General features: G+C 40.8%; 1 protein-coding gene across 1 annotated transcript in view; it reads right to left on the reverse strand.

Moving 5' to 3' along the window:
- TAF3 (TATA-box binding protein associated factor 3) overlaps positions 1-15,206 on the reverse strand; it is a 115,950-nt gene that overhangs the window by 25,947 nt on the left and 74,797 nt on the right. The window contains exon 3 of the mRNA XM_066551039.1: positions 93-1,909. Within this exon, the coding sequence (XP_066407136.1) occupies positions 93-1,909 (1,817 nt within the window). The remainder of the gene's footprint in view (positions 1-92; positions 1,910-15,206) is intronic.

A 15,206-nucleotide genomic window follows, 5' to 3' on the forward strand; every position in this document is an offset into this window, starting at 1 on the left:
CAAAGCTCTTAGACAATGCTCAGCAGCAAACACAGGAATCCATGTGGATTCTTCAAGCAAATGTGACATCTCACTTCATCCAAACAGCTTACCTTTTCATGTTTGTGTTTCTCCTTTTCTTTCTCTTTCTTTTCTCTTTCTTTCCTCTCCTTTTCCTTCTCCTTCTTTTCCTTTTCTTTGTCCTTCTCCCTTTCTTTCTTTTTCTTCTTCTCTTTTTTGTCCTTCTTCTTCTCTTTAGGTTTCTCTTTGTCCTCAAATAGTTTTTCGGGTAGCATGGGAGACAAGGAAGGTAACATGCTGGGAAGCCTCATGGCAGATGGTGTGCTGAACAAGGGCATGGACATTTCTTTGGGAGGTAACACAAGAGGTGCTGATGGCACCTTTATCTTGTCTTCCTTACCCTTATCTTTGAGTTTCTCTTTGTCTTTTTTATCCTTGTCCTTTTTGCCTTTCTCTTTCTCTTTCTTTTTATCTTTATGTTTTTCTCTCTCTTTTTTGGTATTGCCATCTTTCAACTTTACTTTTGTGTCAGCATCCTCAAAGTCCTTTAGTTTGAATTTATACGGATCAGGATCCTCCTCCTTGAGTAGTTCCTTCCACTGAAACTTTGCTTCCTTGTTTCCTTCCTTGTCTTTATCTTTCTCCTTGTTCTTTTCCTTCTCCTTATTTTTCTCCTTGTTTTTCTCTTTATCTTTTTCTTTTTGTTTTTCTTTCTTCTTCATTTTAGTTTTCAGCTCTTTTTTCAATTTCTTTTTCACTTCTGTCGATGAAGCCAACTTGGTTTTCTCCTCATAGACTTTGAGAAGAGGCTCTGGAGTTGGAGGTGAAGCAGAAGGAGAGGAGAAATAAGTGAAGTTGGTAGGTGGATTAGAAGGTGTCCCCATGTTTGCCTTCCGAATGACCTCATCAATTGAGTCATCCATTGTCCATGAAATGTCTGAACTTGAAGTCCCACCTGAGGCAGGTATTGGAGTTGCTCCTGCCTTATTTGCATTATTGGCAGGAACAGAAGGTTTAGGAGTTGTAGACTCTGAAATAGAAAGTCTTTTAGGACTGGTAAAAATTTCCCCTTCTGATTCAGAGCCAGAGGAAAACTCGAAGGGATCCGGCTCTCGTTCTGCACACGCACGAGCGATCACAGCATCGATTGAATCATCGATGGTCTTGTCCATGACCGGGACTTTCTTCACCTGGTTGTCCAGATTTGGCTTGGGGGCAGGCTCAGGTGGTGTCTGTCCCTGTTTCACTTGGATATTTTCCTTTCCTATCTTCTCACTCAATGCAACCAGAGGGGGTCTACTCGGTGGTTCAGGCTTCACAGGTGGTTGTGGAACGTGAGCAGGAACCTTTGGACTTTTGGGACTTTTTGGGCTCTTGGCACGACCCGGTGACTTTTTTTCTTTGGATCCAGGTTTTGGTGAACGAATGGGACTCCCAGCTACCACTGGTGAGGGTGTAGTTTTCGGTGATTTTGTCTTTTGTCCTGGAGAACTTGTTTTGGACTTTGTTTTGGGTACGAACGGCTTTGCCTCTAAAGGTTTGGGGGTGGGCACTTGGGGTTTTGCAATGGGAGCCAACATCGGTGGTTCTGGAGAAGGAGGGGCAAGGTCTGTACTGTCCTGAACGTGAACTGGAGAAAGCATTGGTGGGACTTTTTGTGTATTTATTGAGCTAAGAGGCTCACGTTGTTCCACAGTTCCATCCAAGGCATCCCCTTTGGAAACAGACAGTTTTGGCCTTTTCACAGGTGGGAATTCCTCAGCATCAGGACTTTCTAATGGTCTCTTGCTCAAGTAGTTCTCATCATTAATTGCCTCATCCTCTTCCATATCTCCTTCTTCTTCCAGTGGGACCTGCATGGCCTCTGCAGATGTACCTCCATCGGTAGGAACCTGCTCCTCTTCCTCTTCTGCAACAAAGAACATTTAGAAAAGCATTAGGATAATTGAAATGTGTCTTACATAAACAAACAAGCACCACAACAAATACACACGTGCAGCTCAGCCCAGAAGAGACAACTGCCCACTGTTCTTACTGGTTTGCTTGGAGGAACGTGTGGCACCTCCTGTGTCACATCAGCCACCACCGGAACTGGCAGGTGCCCTCACTGCAGCGTAACACTGAACCCATGAGCAAAGGAGAGGAGGGTAGAGCTCACCAATGGCAGGCCCAAAGTGTCAGTTCTACCCAAAACCACGCTAATGACTTCTTCATTCATTTTTAAATGAAGGGAAAGAGGTTGAAGCATTTTTTGCTGTAACACAGTGTCAAAGCAAAGTGTCGAAGTAAAATTACCCAGAACTGTTTTTCTTGCCTATATATCACACACGTTTGGCTGCAGATTAACTACTAGGAAAACATCTTCCTAAACCTAGTTTATTCTTCCTGAAGCAGCACAGGCTGAAGGTTAAATCAGAGGACTAAGCCCCATTCACCTGCCAGGTTCTGTCTCTGATACCATCTCAAGAGCTGCTGCAGGTGGACATTATCTGTTATGACTTTATGGGAACGCCCCAGCACTGTGTGTGTGTGTGTTAGTTCAGATCAGGAACGTGCCTTTGAAATGCATTTTCCCATCATCTCCCTTACTGTTGTTTTGTTTGCATTGTGGGACAATCCTGGAGTGCATATGCCAGCTTCCTGCAGCAGTGCAACCAAAATGAAGGAGGAATTCACCTAGCACACTTCAGAGCAAATGGGCATTCAGGCTGTGAGACCGAGAACCAGCTTTTGAAAACAAGATAAACCTGAAATCTACACAGTGCAGACATCAGACATCAACTATTCCAAACCAGTGTGGAATACCACCTGTGTGATTGCTCTGCTTTTTTGTTTAATCACAATTTTTTTTTCTCTACATACAACACCATCTTCAGAGCCACACGTGACATTATGGTGCAGAGAAAGGAGAAAATCCACTTGAGATCTCCCAACAAATCCACAGTAGATTTAAAAAGAGAACCTCTGATCTCCACAACCACAGCCAAGCACTTTATCCTCTTTGATACACTTCCTCACTTTCAAAATGGAATTATCCGAGCAGGAAAAAGGATTCTTAGTCCTGAATAAGAATGTCTACACAGGCATTAACCTGACACATTTGTATTTGGAGTAATTACATCATTACACCTCTGTTGGTTAACATTCCTACACAGACAACCTCATTTCACTTTACCCCAAGTTTCTGTTTACCCACCTGCAAAAACTCAAGACATTTTGTCTATCAGAGTTTCTGAGGAAAGATATCTAGTGCCCCAAGATTCTCACATGAAATATGTAGTAAAAAACATTTATGAGGACAGTGGCTAAAACCCAACTTCCTAATGAGCAGGTGGCTTTAATGAAAAAAGCACCAAGAAACTTGAAACATTCCACTAAACACTATTTAAAACTCAGCAAGACAGCATCTTTCTGAAATAGCCCTTTTCAAGGAATTTATTTTCAGGTTTTCTGCGCTGGTGTTTCTCTACTGTAATGTGTCAATGCTCTGATTTAGGAGAGTTGAGTCAAGAGCCCTGGGCTGCAGCACAAATCTTGCCAGCATCACAAATTAAGTAAAATGAGCTAGCAAGTCTGGCTTTCGCCAGGGCCCAGAGGATTTACAGCAGCCAGCCCAGAGAGGAGACTTTGCCTGAGGATAAAGTCTTAGCCTTCCGTGAAAAACAGAAATGTTAGGGAGTTAGGTTTTGCCTGGCTGGGCACTGACATTGAATTTTTGAAACTGCAAAGTTAGAGTATAACTGAGAAATCACTCTGGACTGAGCCTGCACCTGCTATGGGGGAAAAAAATCTGCTTCCCCATCATGGAAGTAATTTCAATCTCTGTTTAAGCTGCTGCAGAAATCAGCTGCCTTCACCCGCTCAGAAGGTTTTGGGGATGAAGAATGAGCATTCATCAGATGTCACACAGTACTGCTTGCTACTGAGAAATTCCCTCCAAACCCCATTCCACCTACTTCAGAACTGAGAGTTTGTTTTCATTTAAAAGTAGGAGATTAAATTTAAAACAAACATCATACTTTAAGATTGGGATTTAGAGAAATCTTCTGCCTCAGCCACAAGATGAGAAGTGTAGCCAAATTAAAATATTAGGAAAGATAGGGTTTGATGATACAGACTTTAGAATAGAATAGGAATATTAGAATAGAGATAGGAATATTAACCATTTTAATACAGGAAACACAGGGATAAAAAGAGTCAATAAAGTGGAAAATAAACTACCGTAACAGTAAAAATTTACACTTACTAGAAAAATTCACATTTACTAGAAAAAGATTTCTGCCCAGTGTCCACTTGAACAGCCCCTCTTATACTGTGTCTCACAGAAGGGCACTGCAATATTTCATATTTTTATAACTCCTTCCCATCCCAAGGTGCTTCTCATATTTTACCTACTCAGGATTGCAGAATACCAGCAGCTGCTGGATCAAAGGCAAAAAAACAATTTCAGAGGAGCTTTGGAGAACAGGGACCGGAGTTCTGTACAATAAAAAAAAGAGCAATGCTTATTTTTTTTTAATAAGGCCAAGTAAAGTTTGCAGCGGGCCCACGAAGTTTCTGTGATCTTGTGTGGAGGTGCCAGGGAAGGGCAGAAAGGTTAAAGTGCAGTTTGTAGAGGTGAGACAAGAAATCGGGGTGTCTTGGCTCCAGCTTTCATGCACATTCCTGCAAGCCACAAAGATAACTTAGTAAGGAAGCAGAAGCATTACCATCCCTTTTATATGGACTTGGATTCCCCAAAACATCTGGAAAAAATTGCCTGGGTCAGTCCTGAACAATCCAGGGACTAAGGAAGTTCATGAGCACTTAACTACTGACACACATTCACCACTTTTCAGACATGCTCAGATGACAATCTGGAATCCTATCGTGGTCAAATGAAATCCAAATTTCTCTTGGAACAAGGCCACAGTCTGATCCTTAGCAAGGACTGGTTTTCTGCCAGGCAGCAGCTTTCAAACCCGAGCCACCACAGCTGTGGCAGAAAACAATGAAGCACTTTTTTTTTTTTTTTGTTTTGTTTTGGTTTTTTTTTGGTGGTGGTGGTGGGGGGTTTAGTTAATTAGAGAAAGTGAAATTTCTATCTTGAGTTCAAGACCTACGGCTCTTTTTCCTCCCAAAGGATTCACACCAGAGCAGGAACTAAACATGGAAAAACATCAGATTTTAAGTGTTTGCTGCCTGACTTGGTGATGAGCATTTACAACCACGTGGCCGCTTCCTCACCTTGTCCATCTCGTTTGCCACCCTGCACTTCTGGATGCACCATCCTTTGTGCACAGGATTGCTTTTAAACTCTCTTTACTGCCATTTCTCCCCATCTCCAGCCACCTTTATTAATGATCCAGCCCGAGTTAGCATCTATAGGTCAAATGGATATCACCTCAACCATCTGCCCTCATAACTCTCCCCTGTAATGAAAGGAGACTGGAGCTGTTTGGGAGGTTTCTCAAGATAACAGATACATTTTTTTTGGTCGTTAGAGAAGTCAGTGCTGGATCAATATTAATGCTCACATTACTAAAGCTATAGAGAGCAATTGTTTATTATGTCAGCAGGCCCCCTGTGCAGAGCCTGGGTTACAGGAGGGATGAGTTCTGCCATTGCAGCACTGAATTTGTCCATCACTGAAATAAAACAAGCTGAAAGCTGTCAGCATGCTGCCTATGAGAAATCTGGTTAGAAAGGCAGCATTTCTTACTTGAGAATATTAGGCTGTGCCAGGGAAGTGGTGGAATCACTGTCCCTGGAATTGGTCAAAAAACATGTGGATGTGTCACCTGGGGACATGGATTTGGTGGTGACTTGGCAGTGTTGGGTAAATGGACTTGATGATCTCAGAGGGCTTTTCCAACCTAAATGATTCAATGGGTGAGAACATCACCTGGGTCTATGTCAGAAGGCAAATTCACTTTTATGAAAGGATGATTTTGAAGTTAGGGCAGGAAGGAATCCACGCCTCTCTTGACCTAGGTCTGCAGGGTGATTTGGGGCAGGTCACTCCACATCCTGCTGCCTTTCCACCTGACAAATGATCATAATTCCATCTCACAGAGGTGCTGGAAAAGCTGAACTTGATAAATATGCAGCATCTGGACAGAAAGCATCAGAATCCCAAATGCAAACCATGGGGATCAGTCACCTCTTCAAATGCTGGAAAATTTCTTAAGCTGAACAGTTCAGGCAAGAAACTGAAATTTCTGTACCTTTTTTAAGGAAAAAACTACTAAAGAAGCTCAAACTCTATTTCTTGGTATATCATGTCCCTGTAGCACAGGAGGGACCCCCTGACCCAAGGTTTATTGAATATAAATTAATTAATTTAGTCACAGCTTAGTTTCAGGACAGCAATACCCAACACTTCATAATGAATCTCCAGGTTTATGAAACTGAGGGACTATTTGTCCCTGAAACTGACATGAGGGTACAAAGAAGAGAAATTCTGCCTTTCTGCAGTAAAAGAAGTGCAATCACATGTACCACATCATCATGCTCACCTGGCTGCCTTGTCAGAGGATGCAGCACTACAGGTCAGATAAAAGTGAAGGCAGGAAAAATTCCTGCAAAACTCATCTGATTGAATAGAAATGCACCTATGCATGGGCATTCTTCAAGCAAGAAATCCTATAATGTATAAATACACCTATAAAATTAAAATTGTCATCATCTTGGTCATTACCAGACTTTTTACTTGGTAGCTTCAGTGAGAAAACATAAGCATTGACAGCTAAATGGGTGTCCTGGAGAACCTGGCACAGATTGGGACAGACAAAATCTCTGCTCAGCTCCTGACCCTGCCAAAAACTTGCCCTGTCTGCTGGCTGGCATTTAATTTAAGTAAAGTTCCAGTCTCTCTTCTGAAAACTGGATTAACATTTCACTCTGTCACAGGGTAGTGACAGGATAAAACTATCTGGGTAAGACATGCAGATTTAAGAATAAATAAGTATTTCTTATGTGGAAGATGAAGCAAAGTCAGACATGGTGGCTAAGGCTGGACACCACTTGCTGAAGAAAGAGTAACTTGATTTTAGTAACAGCAGCTCTTGCCTCCAACGCTACATCTAATGTATGAATTGCACAAAGCTCTGGGAGGTAACAATTCCTGTGGAAGCCAGCTCTTGTTATTATAATAATGTAAGATTTAGGCATTTGGCATTTGATATTAACAGCAGTATGCAGATAAACAGGATCAGCTATCAGAGCAAACCCATTAAGAATACAATTCTCAAAAAGCAGATGTTTCCATCCAACTCATACATGCCTATTTTCAACTATTAAATTTCTTCCATAATCCTTTTCTTTTTAAACAGAACTTGAACATTTTCTTTTCTAAGAGAATGCAAAATGACCAAAGTAAGATCAGGAGATCACAAAATTCTTTCACACATACTTCTGTTCAGATCAGCCTCTCTGCTCCTCTGCACTGCATGGTCCCAAGTACCTGAGAATGGGAGTTGGAAGCATCAGGGTTTTTAAGGAAAATTAGGATTTGGGAAAGGAAGTGATCTGGCAGTGCCTGCACTGAAATCTTCAATCCATCTTCATTTCCAAGCATATCTTCCTTAGGATCACATGGATATCAAGGCTGATGGCTTTATACACAGCCAGCTCAGCCTCTCAAATGTAAGGAAGGAAGGGATTGTTCCCACCCAACATATGAAACATTTTAGTGAGAAAAAAAAATTTGAAAAAAAATCTTCCTGCAGACTTCCAGAATAATTTTCCTATTGTCTAGTTAAAGCATGAGATGAAGCCAAAGATAAGTTTTTGGAAATTTTAAGTCATTAAGTCAGGAGCTTACATCCCTATCATATCCTAATAAGTAGGAGCTTTTGATTTCTGTTAAAATTGAAGTCTTTTTCTTGTGCCATGATATGTTTTATCTCTTTAACTTGTAATAACAATGGCCTTTTCCCAAAACAAACAGAAAGTGTGCTTGTAGTCCATAAAGGAAATTAATGGAAGAGGGACAAAATTCAAGCCTGATATCCTACAGGCCAATATCCTGATACCTTAATGCAAAATGAACACACTGAGATACCTGTAACACATGTGGGGTTTAGAATACTGGATTTTATATAGATACTTGTGCATATTTTACACACATATATATATATATTTGTAATTGTATTTATAATTTCTCTGCTGTATGAACACAACTGATCACTGATGTGACCTGCTTACCAAACAGACAATAAAACAACAGATTTCTCCTTTACTTTATAAAGATCAACCAACCTATTACCAAACCCTGACATTTTCCAGTTGATACTTTCTATGGGAAGAGAGCTGGGAGGAGAGCACCACCAAGGTGCTCGTCTTCCACATGTCTCAGATTTTTCCACTGACATTGTCAGCAAGTTCATTGCAGTGCCTTCTCAGTGTGTTATCAAATGCAAAAACCACCAATACATTACATTACAAAAAAAAAAAAAAAAAAGAAAAAAAAAAAAGAAAGAAAAAGAGCTTTTGGGTATGGCAAGTAATTTTGCATAAATAACTAAAACACTATAAGGAAGACATGAAAGGTGCTTGAAGTTAACCATCTCAATTCATTAATCACACTGGAAAGTCTGTCCCAAATGGCTGGGAGGTGCCTTCAGTCCTTACTATCAGCCAGCACTGACCTTTGAGGTGTTCAGCAGGACTGAGACTTGGTGCATACATTTATCAATCACTCCAGAAGTCTTTATTAACCTGTCCAAGAAGCTACAAGAGGTCAACAAAACAGCCCTCCATCCCTGAGGACATAATACATCCAACCATCAGGAAATATGTATCATAGCAATAATCAGGTTCTGGACTCCAAAGTTTCCAGAATGATTCAGTTCTCTCTCCATCCTCCCCATCTTGGTGTGAAATCATTGGAGATGAATTATTGAGCACCAGTATGAGAAAAGGGTATTTATAGTTTTCCAGAAAAAAAACCATAACTCCTAAACCTGTAGTTCTACATTTAATGGAAACTGTACCATCCTTTTTGGTTTTTTTTTTTTTTTGGTCCTGGTTCAAGCATTTGTGCAGGAGAATGAGGAACTAATTGAGGCTAAAATAAGGAAGATTATCTGCTGGTTTGGGCTAGAAGTGACCTAATGGGATAACTCAAATGGAAATATATTTGAGGGTGGAAGGAAAAAACAAAACAACAAAGATAAAGTATTCTTATGTCCAACTGGCAAAGTAAAAAACCCACCTCAGGATCACACAGGCATAAGGGAGTGGAAAAAAAAGGGGGAAGTTGTGAGGAGGATCACTCTGGGCATCAGATATAATGTGGATATAATGTGAAATTTTGGCTTCCAATGCTGCCTTAGGATACCAGATGCAATGAGAGTTAACACTTCTAAGTAGTTACTAGTAGCTGCCCTCATTCTAATATTATTTAAAAATATGGAATTTTATGAAGCCAAATTACACAGGATTCTTAAAATGACACAGCTAGTTCCCTGCTGAAGACAGAAAAACTGAGTTGGCAGATTGTTATCTGCTACACCCTCAATCTCTGCCTGACCTGACAAAATATTAGTCCAGAATTTGTGCTGCTACAGCAAGCAAAAACATGTTTCTGTCTAAATACAACAAGGGAGACTTTATTTTTGCTTTGACTTTTAAGCAGCGGCTCAACATTTTTTGTAGCTCATGCACAAATACACGAACACACAGCAGTGCTGGGCTAATGGGTCTGGAGAGCAGAAACAACCCCAGAAGCACCTTTAGGAAGTGTTGGAATGAGAAATGTGTGAGATCCAGCCAGCTCCCTGTCAGCAGGGCAGCCTTGGCTCAGTCACTTTGGTGTTGCTCTGAATTACTTGGGACTGAGTCTCTCCCCTGAACTCTGCAGAGTGTAATGTGAAAACCACTGCAGTTAGATCAAAACATGGAGCCAGGGACAGAAAACAAAATTTTGGCATTGTCTCCATGATTTTTATTTCACTTTTTACTCCCTCTGGGATGTCTGATCCTTAACAGAACCGAGAACTTGTCCCAAAGTATGAGTGCAGGCGCAGAGGTTTTCTCTTTAAAGGAACATTTTGACTTCTAAAAAATAAAATTATTAGCAAAGACAAGGTAATTAGGCAATGACAATTCATAGAGTACAACCAATCAATAACAGAGTACATTAGCAAGACTGACAGAGGTGTGAAGCTGATACATTATAAATGGCTCTATACTGACCTGTAAAAATGCAGCGTTTCCCTAACATTGGGCACAATAAAAAAACTAAAATGCTATATAAGCAAGCCAACCTGAAATGACACCTAGTATTATAAATGGCCTAATCTATATGTTAATACTGTTGTATCACATAACTGCAGCAAGACTAAGATAACAATATGACTTTGGGGTTTCTATGGCTACATCCTGGGCTAACGTGCCTGAAAGGGCTTGCTGCTGACACCACACAAGCTTTCTGAGTGCTTCTCTTTGGTTATTTATGATATGATTTATGATAACGACAACATCTCCTATTTTCTCCCCTCGTCAGATACAATAAATTGCCATCGTTAATCACCGTTCTTGCTTCAGCTATGATTACAATGGTATAATAGGGCCTAGCTATGGTAATACTGTGTATTAAGGTGGTTTTTTCCCCCCTTTAAAGAAATATGCACAAGTAGATCTTTGTAGCCGATGTCAGTACCTGTAGTATTTTAATAATCTTCCCAGGAGTATTCTTGGATGAGAATTTCTGTTACAAATGAGATTCAGCACTACTCCTCTTGCAAAGATCAAATTTACCATCTAAAGACTCAAAATCCCCATTGTATTATCTGTATCTAATAATTCTCAGATATAATAAGAGGGGTTTATTATATGTGTTTTTTTCTTGAGAAAAGGAAAGCAGACCATCAGTCTTTTCACTTTGCACCTCTGTATCTAATCTTCCTGGCTGAGCTTTCCAAACCAGCTTTTCAAGTATCACAAATCTTACTAAAAACAAAAACACTGAACCTATATAAACATCTGGAAGGATTTTTACAGTGCTATTCCTTTTCTATACTAAAGTCTTGTATAAGAAAATATACTGTTCTACCTTCAATAAAATCCTAGGCTGAAAATCCCTAGGCTTTTACAAATATTTTAGGAAGCAACTATTTGTACCTCCTGGCAAAGGAACAGACTAGGTATTTATTGCACTGGGGTACCTGTACTTCTTCCATATTAATAATTTTTACCTGGCATTGCAGAATTTTAGTCCTTCACAGATTTGGAACCTACATGTATATTGGATACTTGGATTCAGCAGTGAGAAAATACTGTGATTATTTAATGTCTTATTTTGCAACTGAGCTAAAGAACTCCAGAAACAAGAAGGCGTGACTGTCTCATAGACATCACGTATTTCTTTCACTATATTACTTCAGATCCCACTCTTTCTCCCCAGAAGTTCAAAATTTAACCCCAAAGAGTTTGGGGTTTTTTTGTGTAATGCAGCTGGGGAGCAGAAATGTGGTTTAAAGCCCTCAGAATTGAAGAGTCACATTTCTCATCCTCAGAAGTTCCAGTGACAGCAAGTAAGAGGCAGATGGCACAATGAGCTATTTTAGATTGTACTAACAAGCATATTTGTGCTTATATTGCTGCTAAAAATAGCTAAGGTGTCCTTCAGCCCAACTTGTCACTGGTTTTGTGGCCAAGGTAGAAGAGATGGGAGGGGAGCTCACAGCCATTCTGATCAGCACAGGGAAGATGTCTGGCGTGGAAGAAATGGCAACATGAAGACAGTGGTGTCCTATTAAATCATGAGCTCATCTCCAAGTTCACAGGATAAACACAGGCACTGCCAGGTGGGGCACAAAATGCACATGGAGAGAGAATTCCTCTGGCAGACAAGGTGTGTGATCAGCTACAATTACCTGCATCTGCCTTTGACTCCTTTACTCCCTCAAAAGTAGACCTGGGCTGTTCTGAGTCTTAATCTCTTATATTCTTATTCACATGAGGGAGCTTCTGCAAAAATGCATTCCCAGAAGGAAGTCCTGGCTCAACTCATCATCACTTCAGCTATGCAGGACAAATGCAATTTTGCTGTTGTAAAAAAAAGGCTCTGAGTGTTCAAATCACCTTCAAGTAACTTTTTAGTTCAACAATTCATTTGGCCATTAATTGCCTTGCCTCTCCTTCTCCTCTTGTGCATCACTTGCAATTGCAAGGGCATGTTTGAATCCCAGAGATAAGCTGCTCAGGGCAAGAACTGTATCTGTGTTTTCCAAAGTGCTTTGGTTACTTCTGGCACTATAAGAAAAACAAACAGAGCACGTATTTAAGAGACTCTTCCATCCATTTTTTTGTCTTCATTAGGTAAAAAAGGGAAATTCAGTATTTTCTCAACAATTCAAAAATATTTTCTAAAAAAGAGAAAGGCTGGGGTAGGGAGAAGTTTATTTTCAATAGATGAATTGAGAGGTATAGAAAGAGCTAACCAGGGCTTGTGCTCTAGAATAAATTGAAAAAGCTTTGTCTATCCTGTTAGGTGAAATCCTGATCTTTGGTATTGATCCATAGTGGAACAAATTAAGAGAAGTCACAGAAATTGAATTAAAAATAAATTAAAAAGCTCTGCAATTGACTGGAAAACTCTCACTAATGTAAACAGAATTACTTAAGAGTAAAAAAAAAGGCACATGTTCACTCTCTCCCTTAAATGTATGCACACCATGCCCCAAAGTGTTCACCAAATCTTCCAGCTGTTGGGAATGGGTTGGGAATATTTCAGATGTTGGGATCCCATTTCTTTAATGATACCAGCAGCAATCATGAATGCTTTTGCCATGCAGAGCACATGAGTTTATATCCACAGCTGCTAACTCAGAGACACAAGTGCAGTTACAGCTTCCAACTGTGTCCAAACAGCATCCAAAGCCTTCAGGAAGATGTGCTGACCACACTTATCCCAGGACTTCAGTGCTCTGGTACTGCTTCAGAACTGGCACTGGTGTGTCCTGGTCCATCTGTGAACCCCCCACTCCTTTGCTGGGATGAATTCTGAGCCACAATATGAATCCCATAACAAATACAATCTTCTTGATCTAGCAGAGAAGGAAATCACTGATGATAAGGTTTTAATAAAGCTTGACAAGCCTCAAAATTAAATTTGCTGGCAAGGGTTCACCCCCGAAACAGATACTTTCAAGCGGTCTTCACGAAAGAAGCCACGGAGACTTGAAGACAGGAAAATGTTTACTTTAAGAGTTTTTTTCCTTACAGCTACAAATCCAATTAGTGACTCTCTTTGTCTTCCAGCCTCTCTGCTTTATTCTGTATGGGAGCACATGTGTGTCCAGGCTCTCCCTGTTACCCTGCCCTGCCAAAGGTGCCCATGGGCAGAGAGGAAGCTAATCAGGGCAGTGTGATCACCGAGCCAGCAGCGCTTCCCCGGCGACACTCGCCAGCCACGTGAAACCGGATCAGGCAGCACCCAGGGTTCAAACTGCTGCTGTCAGCACTGCTGGGGAAAAACTGCTCTGAGAGCATGGGGTGACTGTGCTGAGCAATAATTCTGTGGGCAGCTTCCCACTCCAGCAAGGAGCCCGATTCAGGAGGCTGTAGGAAAATTTAAACCACATCCAATTTAAAACCTCTGCTTTTTTTCCGGTGACCTTATAATTTTTCAGGGACAGCTGCTAAAATCTATTGCTTCTTTCCGTAGGACCTCATGGATCACAGCAGCATCTTCAAATAAATCTCACTTTCGTGGGAGCTCAGAGGCTGAAAACACAGCACAGGAGTCAGTTAGATGCTCTCACTGTACAAGAGCTTTTTGGGGAGACAACCTGTGAGCTTTTAAAAGGCCACAGCCACAAAACAATCCTGCACTTCTGAGGTTGCTGCAAGACTATGTAGGACAATTAAGCTAAGCAAAAAGCAGTGAAAAACATCAGAACAAAAAATAAAAGGGAGATTCAGAGATATCAGAGTCCTGCATCTGTAGAGGTAGAGCTGGGCAAGGATGTGAAATAATTGTGATACACTTCTTGTCGTGTCACTTGCAAAGGACACACAGTAAGAGAGGACCCTTTTAAAAGAGTATGTAGTGACAGAACAAGGGGGAGAGACTTCAAACGGACAGAGAGGAGGTTTGGATTGGATATTGGGTAGAAAACGTTTACTGTGAGGGTGGGGTGGCCCTGGCACAGGTTGCCCAGAGAAAGCTGTGGCTGCCCCATCCCTGGAAGTGTCCAAGGCCAGGTTGGATGGGTCTTAGAGTAACCTGAGATAGTGGAAGGTGTCCCTGTCCATGGCAGGGGAGTGGCACAAGACCAGCTTCAGGATCCCTTCAAACCTAAATCATTCTCTGAGTCTATGACTTTTGTGGAAGCATTAAGCTAGTTTTAGAATATTGCCTATGTTTAGAAACATTCCAACCCATTTTTTAAAATAAAAACTCACAGCTCTGACAAGGACCTCAAGGCCCACATTGTGTGATGCTGCACGTTAGATTCAACTCCCTTTTTATGCTGCAGCCTTCATTTGGATGCAAGGGCAGCCCCTATGCTCCCAATGACCTTGGCAAAACTCTTAAAAACAAAACAAAAACAAAACAGAAAAAAAACCACACTAAAAAACCTTCAGGACCTCAGGCTCTAAAGCTATTTTAGAATTAGCTTTGAATAATTGTCCCACAATAGGAGTTTTCTTGATTAATTGCTTAAGATAAGGCCTCCTTTTCCTTGCTGGCCTCCAGTGACTCCCTCCACTTCCCATAATCACTTTTGTCTCAGTCTCCTGTTTACTGGGAACAGCTAAGAGAAAAATCAGAGATACACCAACTCCATTACCTGAGGATTAGCCAGAAGATAACCCTATGTATTCCATTACTGACCATTATTTGAGTAATTATTCAATCAAGTTTAGACCATGTGAAAGATGCACTAATTGTTTTGCAGAGCTTGCCCAAGCTGTTTATCTAAGGGATGCAACTTGTGTCCTTTAACAAAACAAAAATGATGTGCTGATTGCAAAGGAAAATGAGAAGTGGCTTTGTATTGAACTCTGTATCCTAATTAGGCTTAACCAGGAGTTAAGGATCTATTTTGATCAAGTTTCCACACGAGCTGGATTGGGTACATACTTGATTACAGAAATTCTGCAGGATATTGCTTTTACATCTGAATTATTTAAAAAATTCTACATGGCCATTATTTTTCTAGTTTATGAGATAAGCATCCTGAATATAGGGAAAGCAGGGATAGTGGAGAAAC

This window comes from Molothrus aeneus, chromosome 5 (genome assembly GCF_037042795.1).
Source record: "Molothrus aeneus isolate 106 chromosome 5, BPBGC_Maene_1.0, whole genome shotgun sequence".
Taxonomy (NCBI): domain Eukaryota; kingdom Metazoa; phylum Chordata; class Aves; order Passeriformes; family Icteridae; genus Molothrus; species Molothrus aeneus.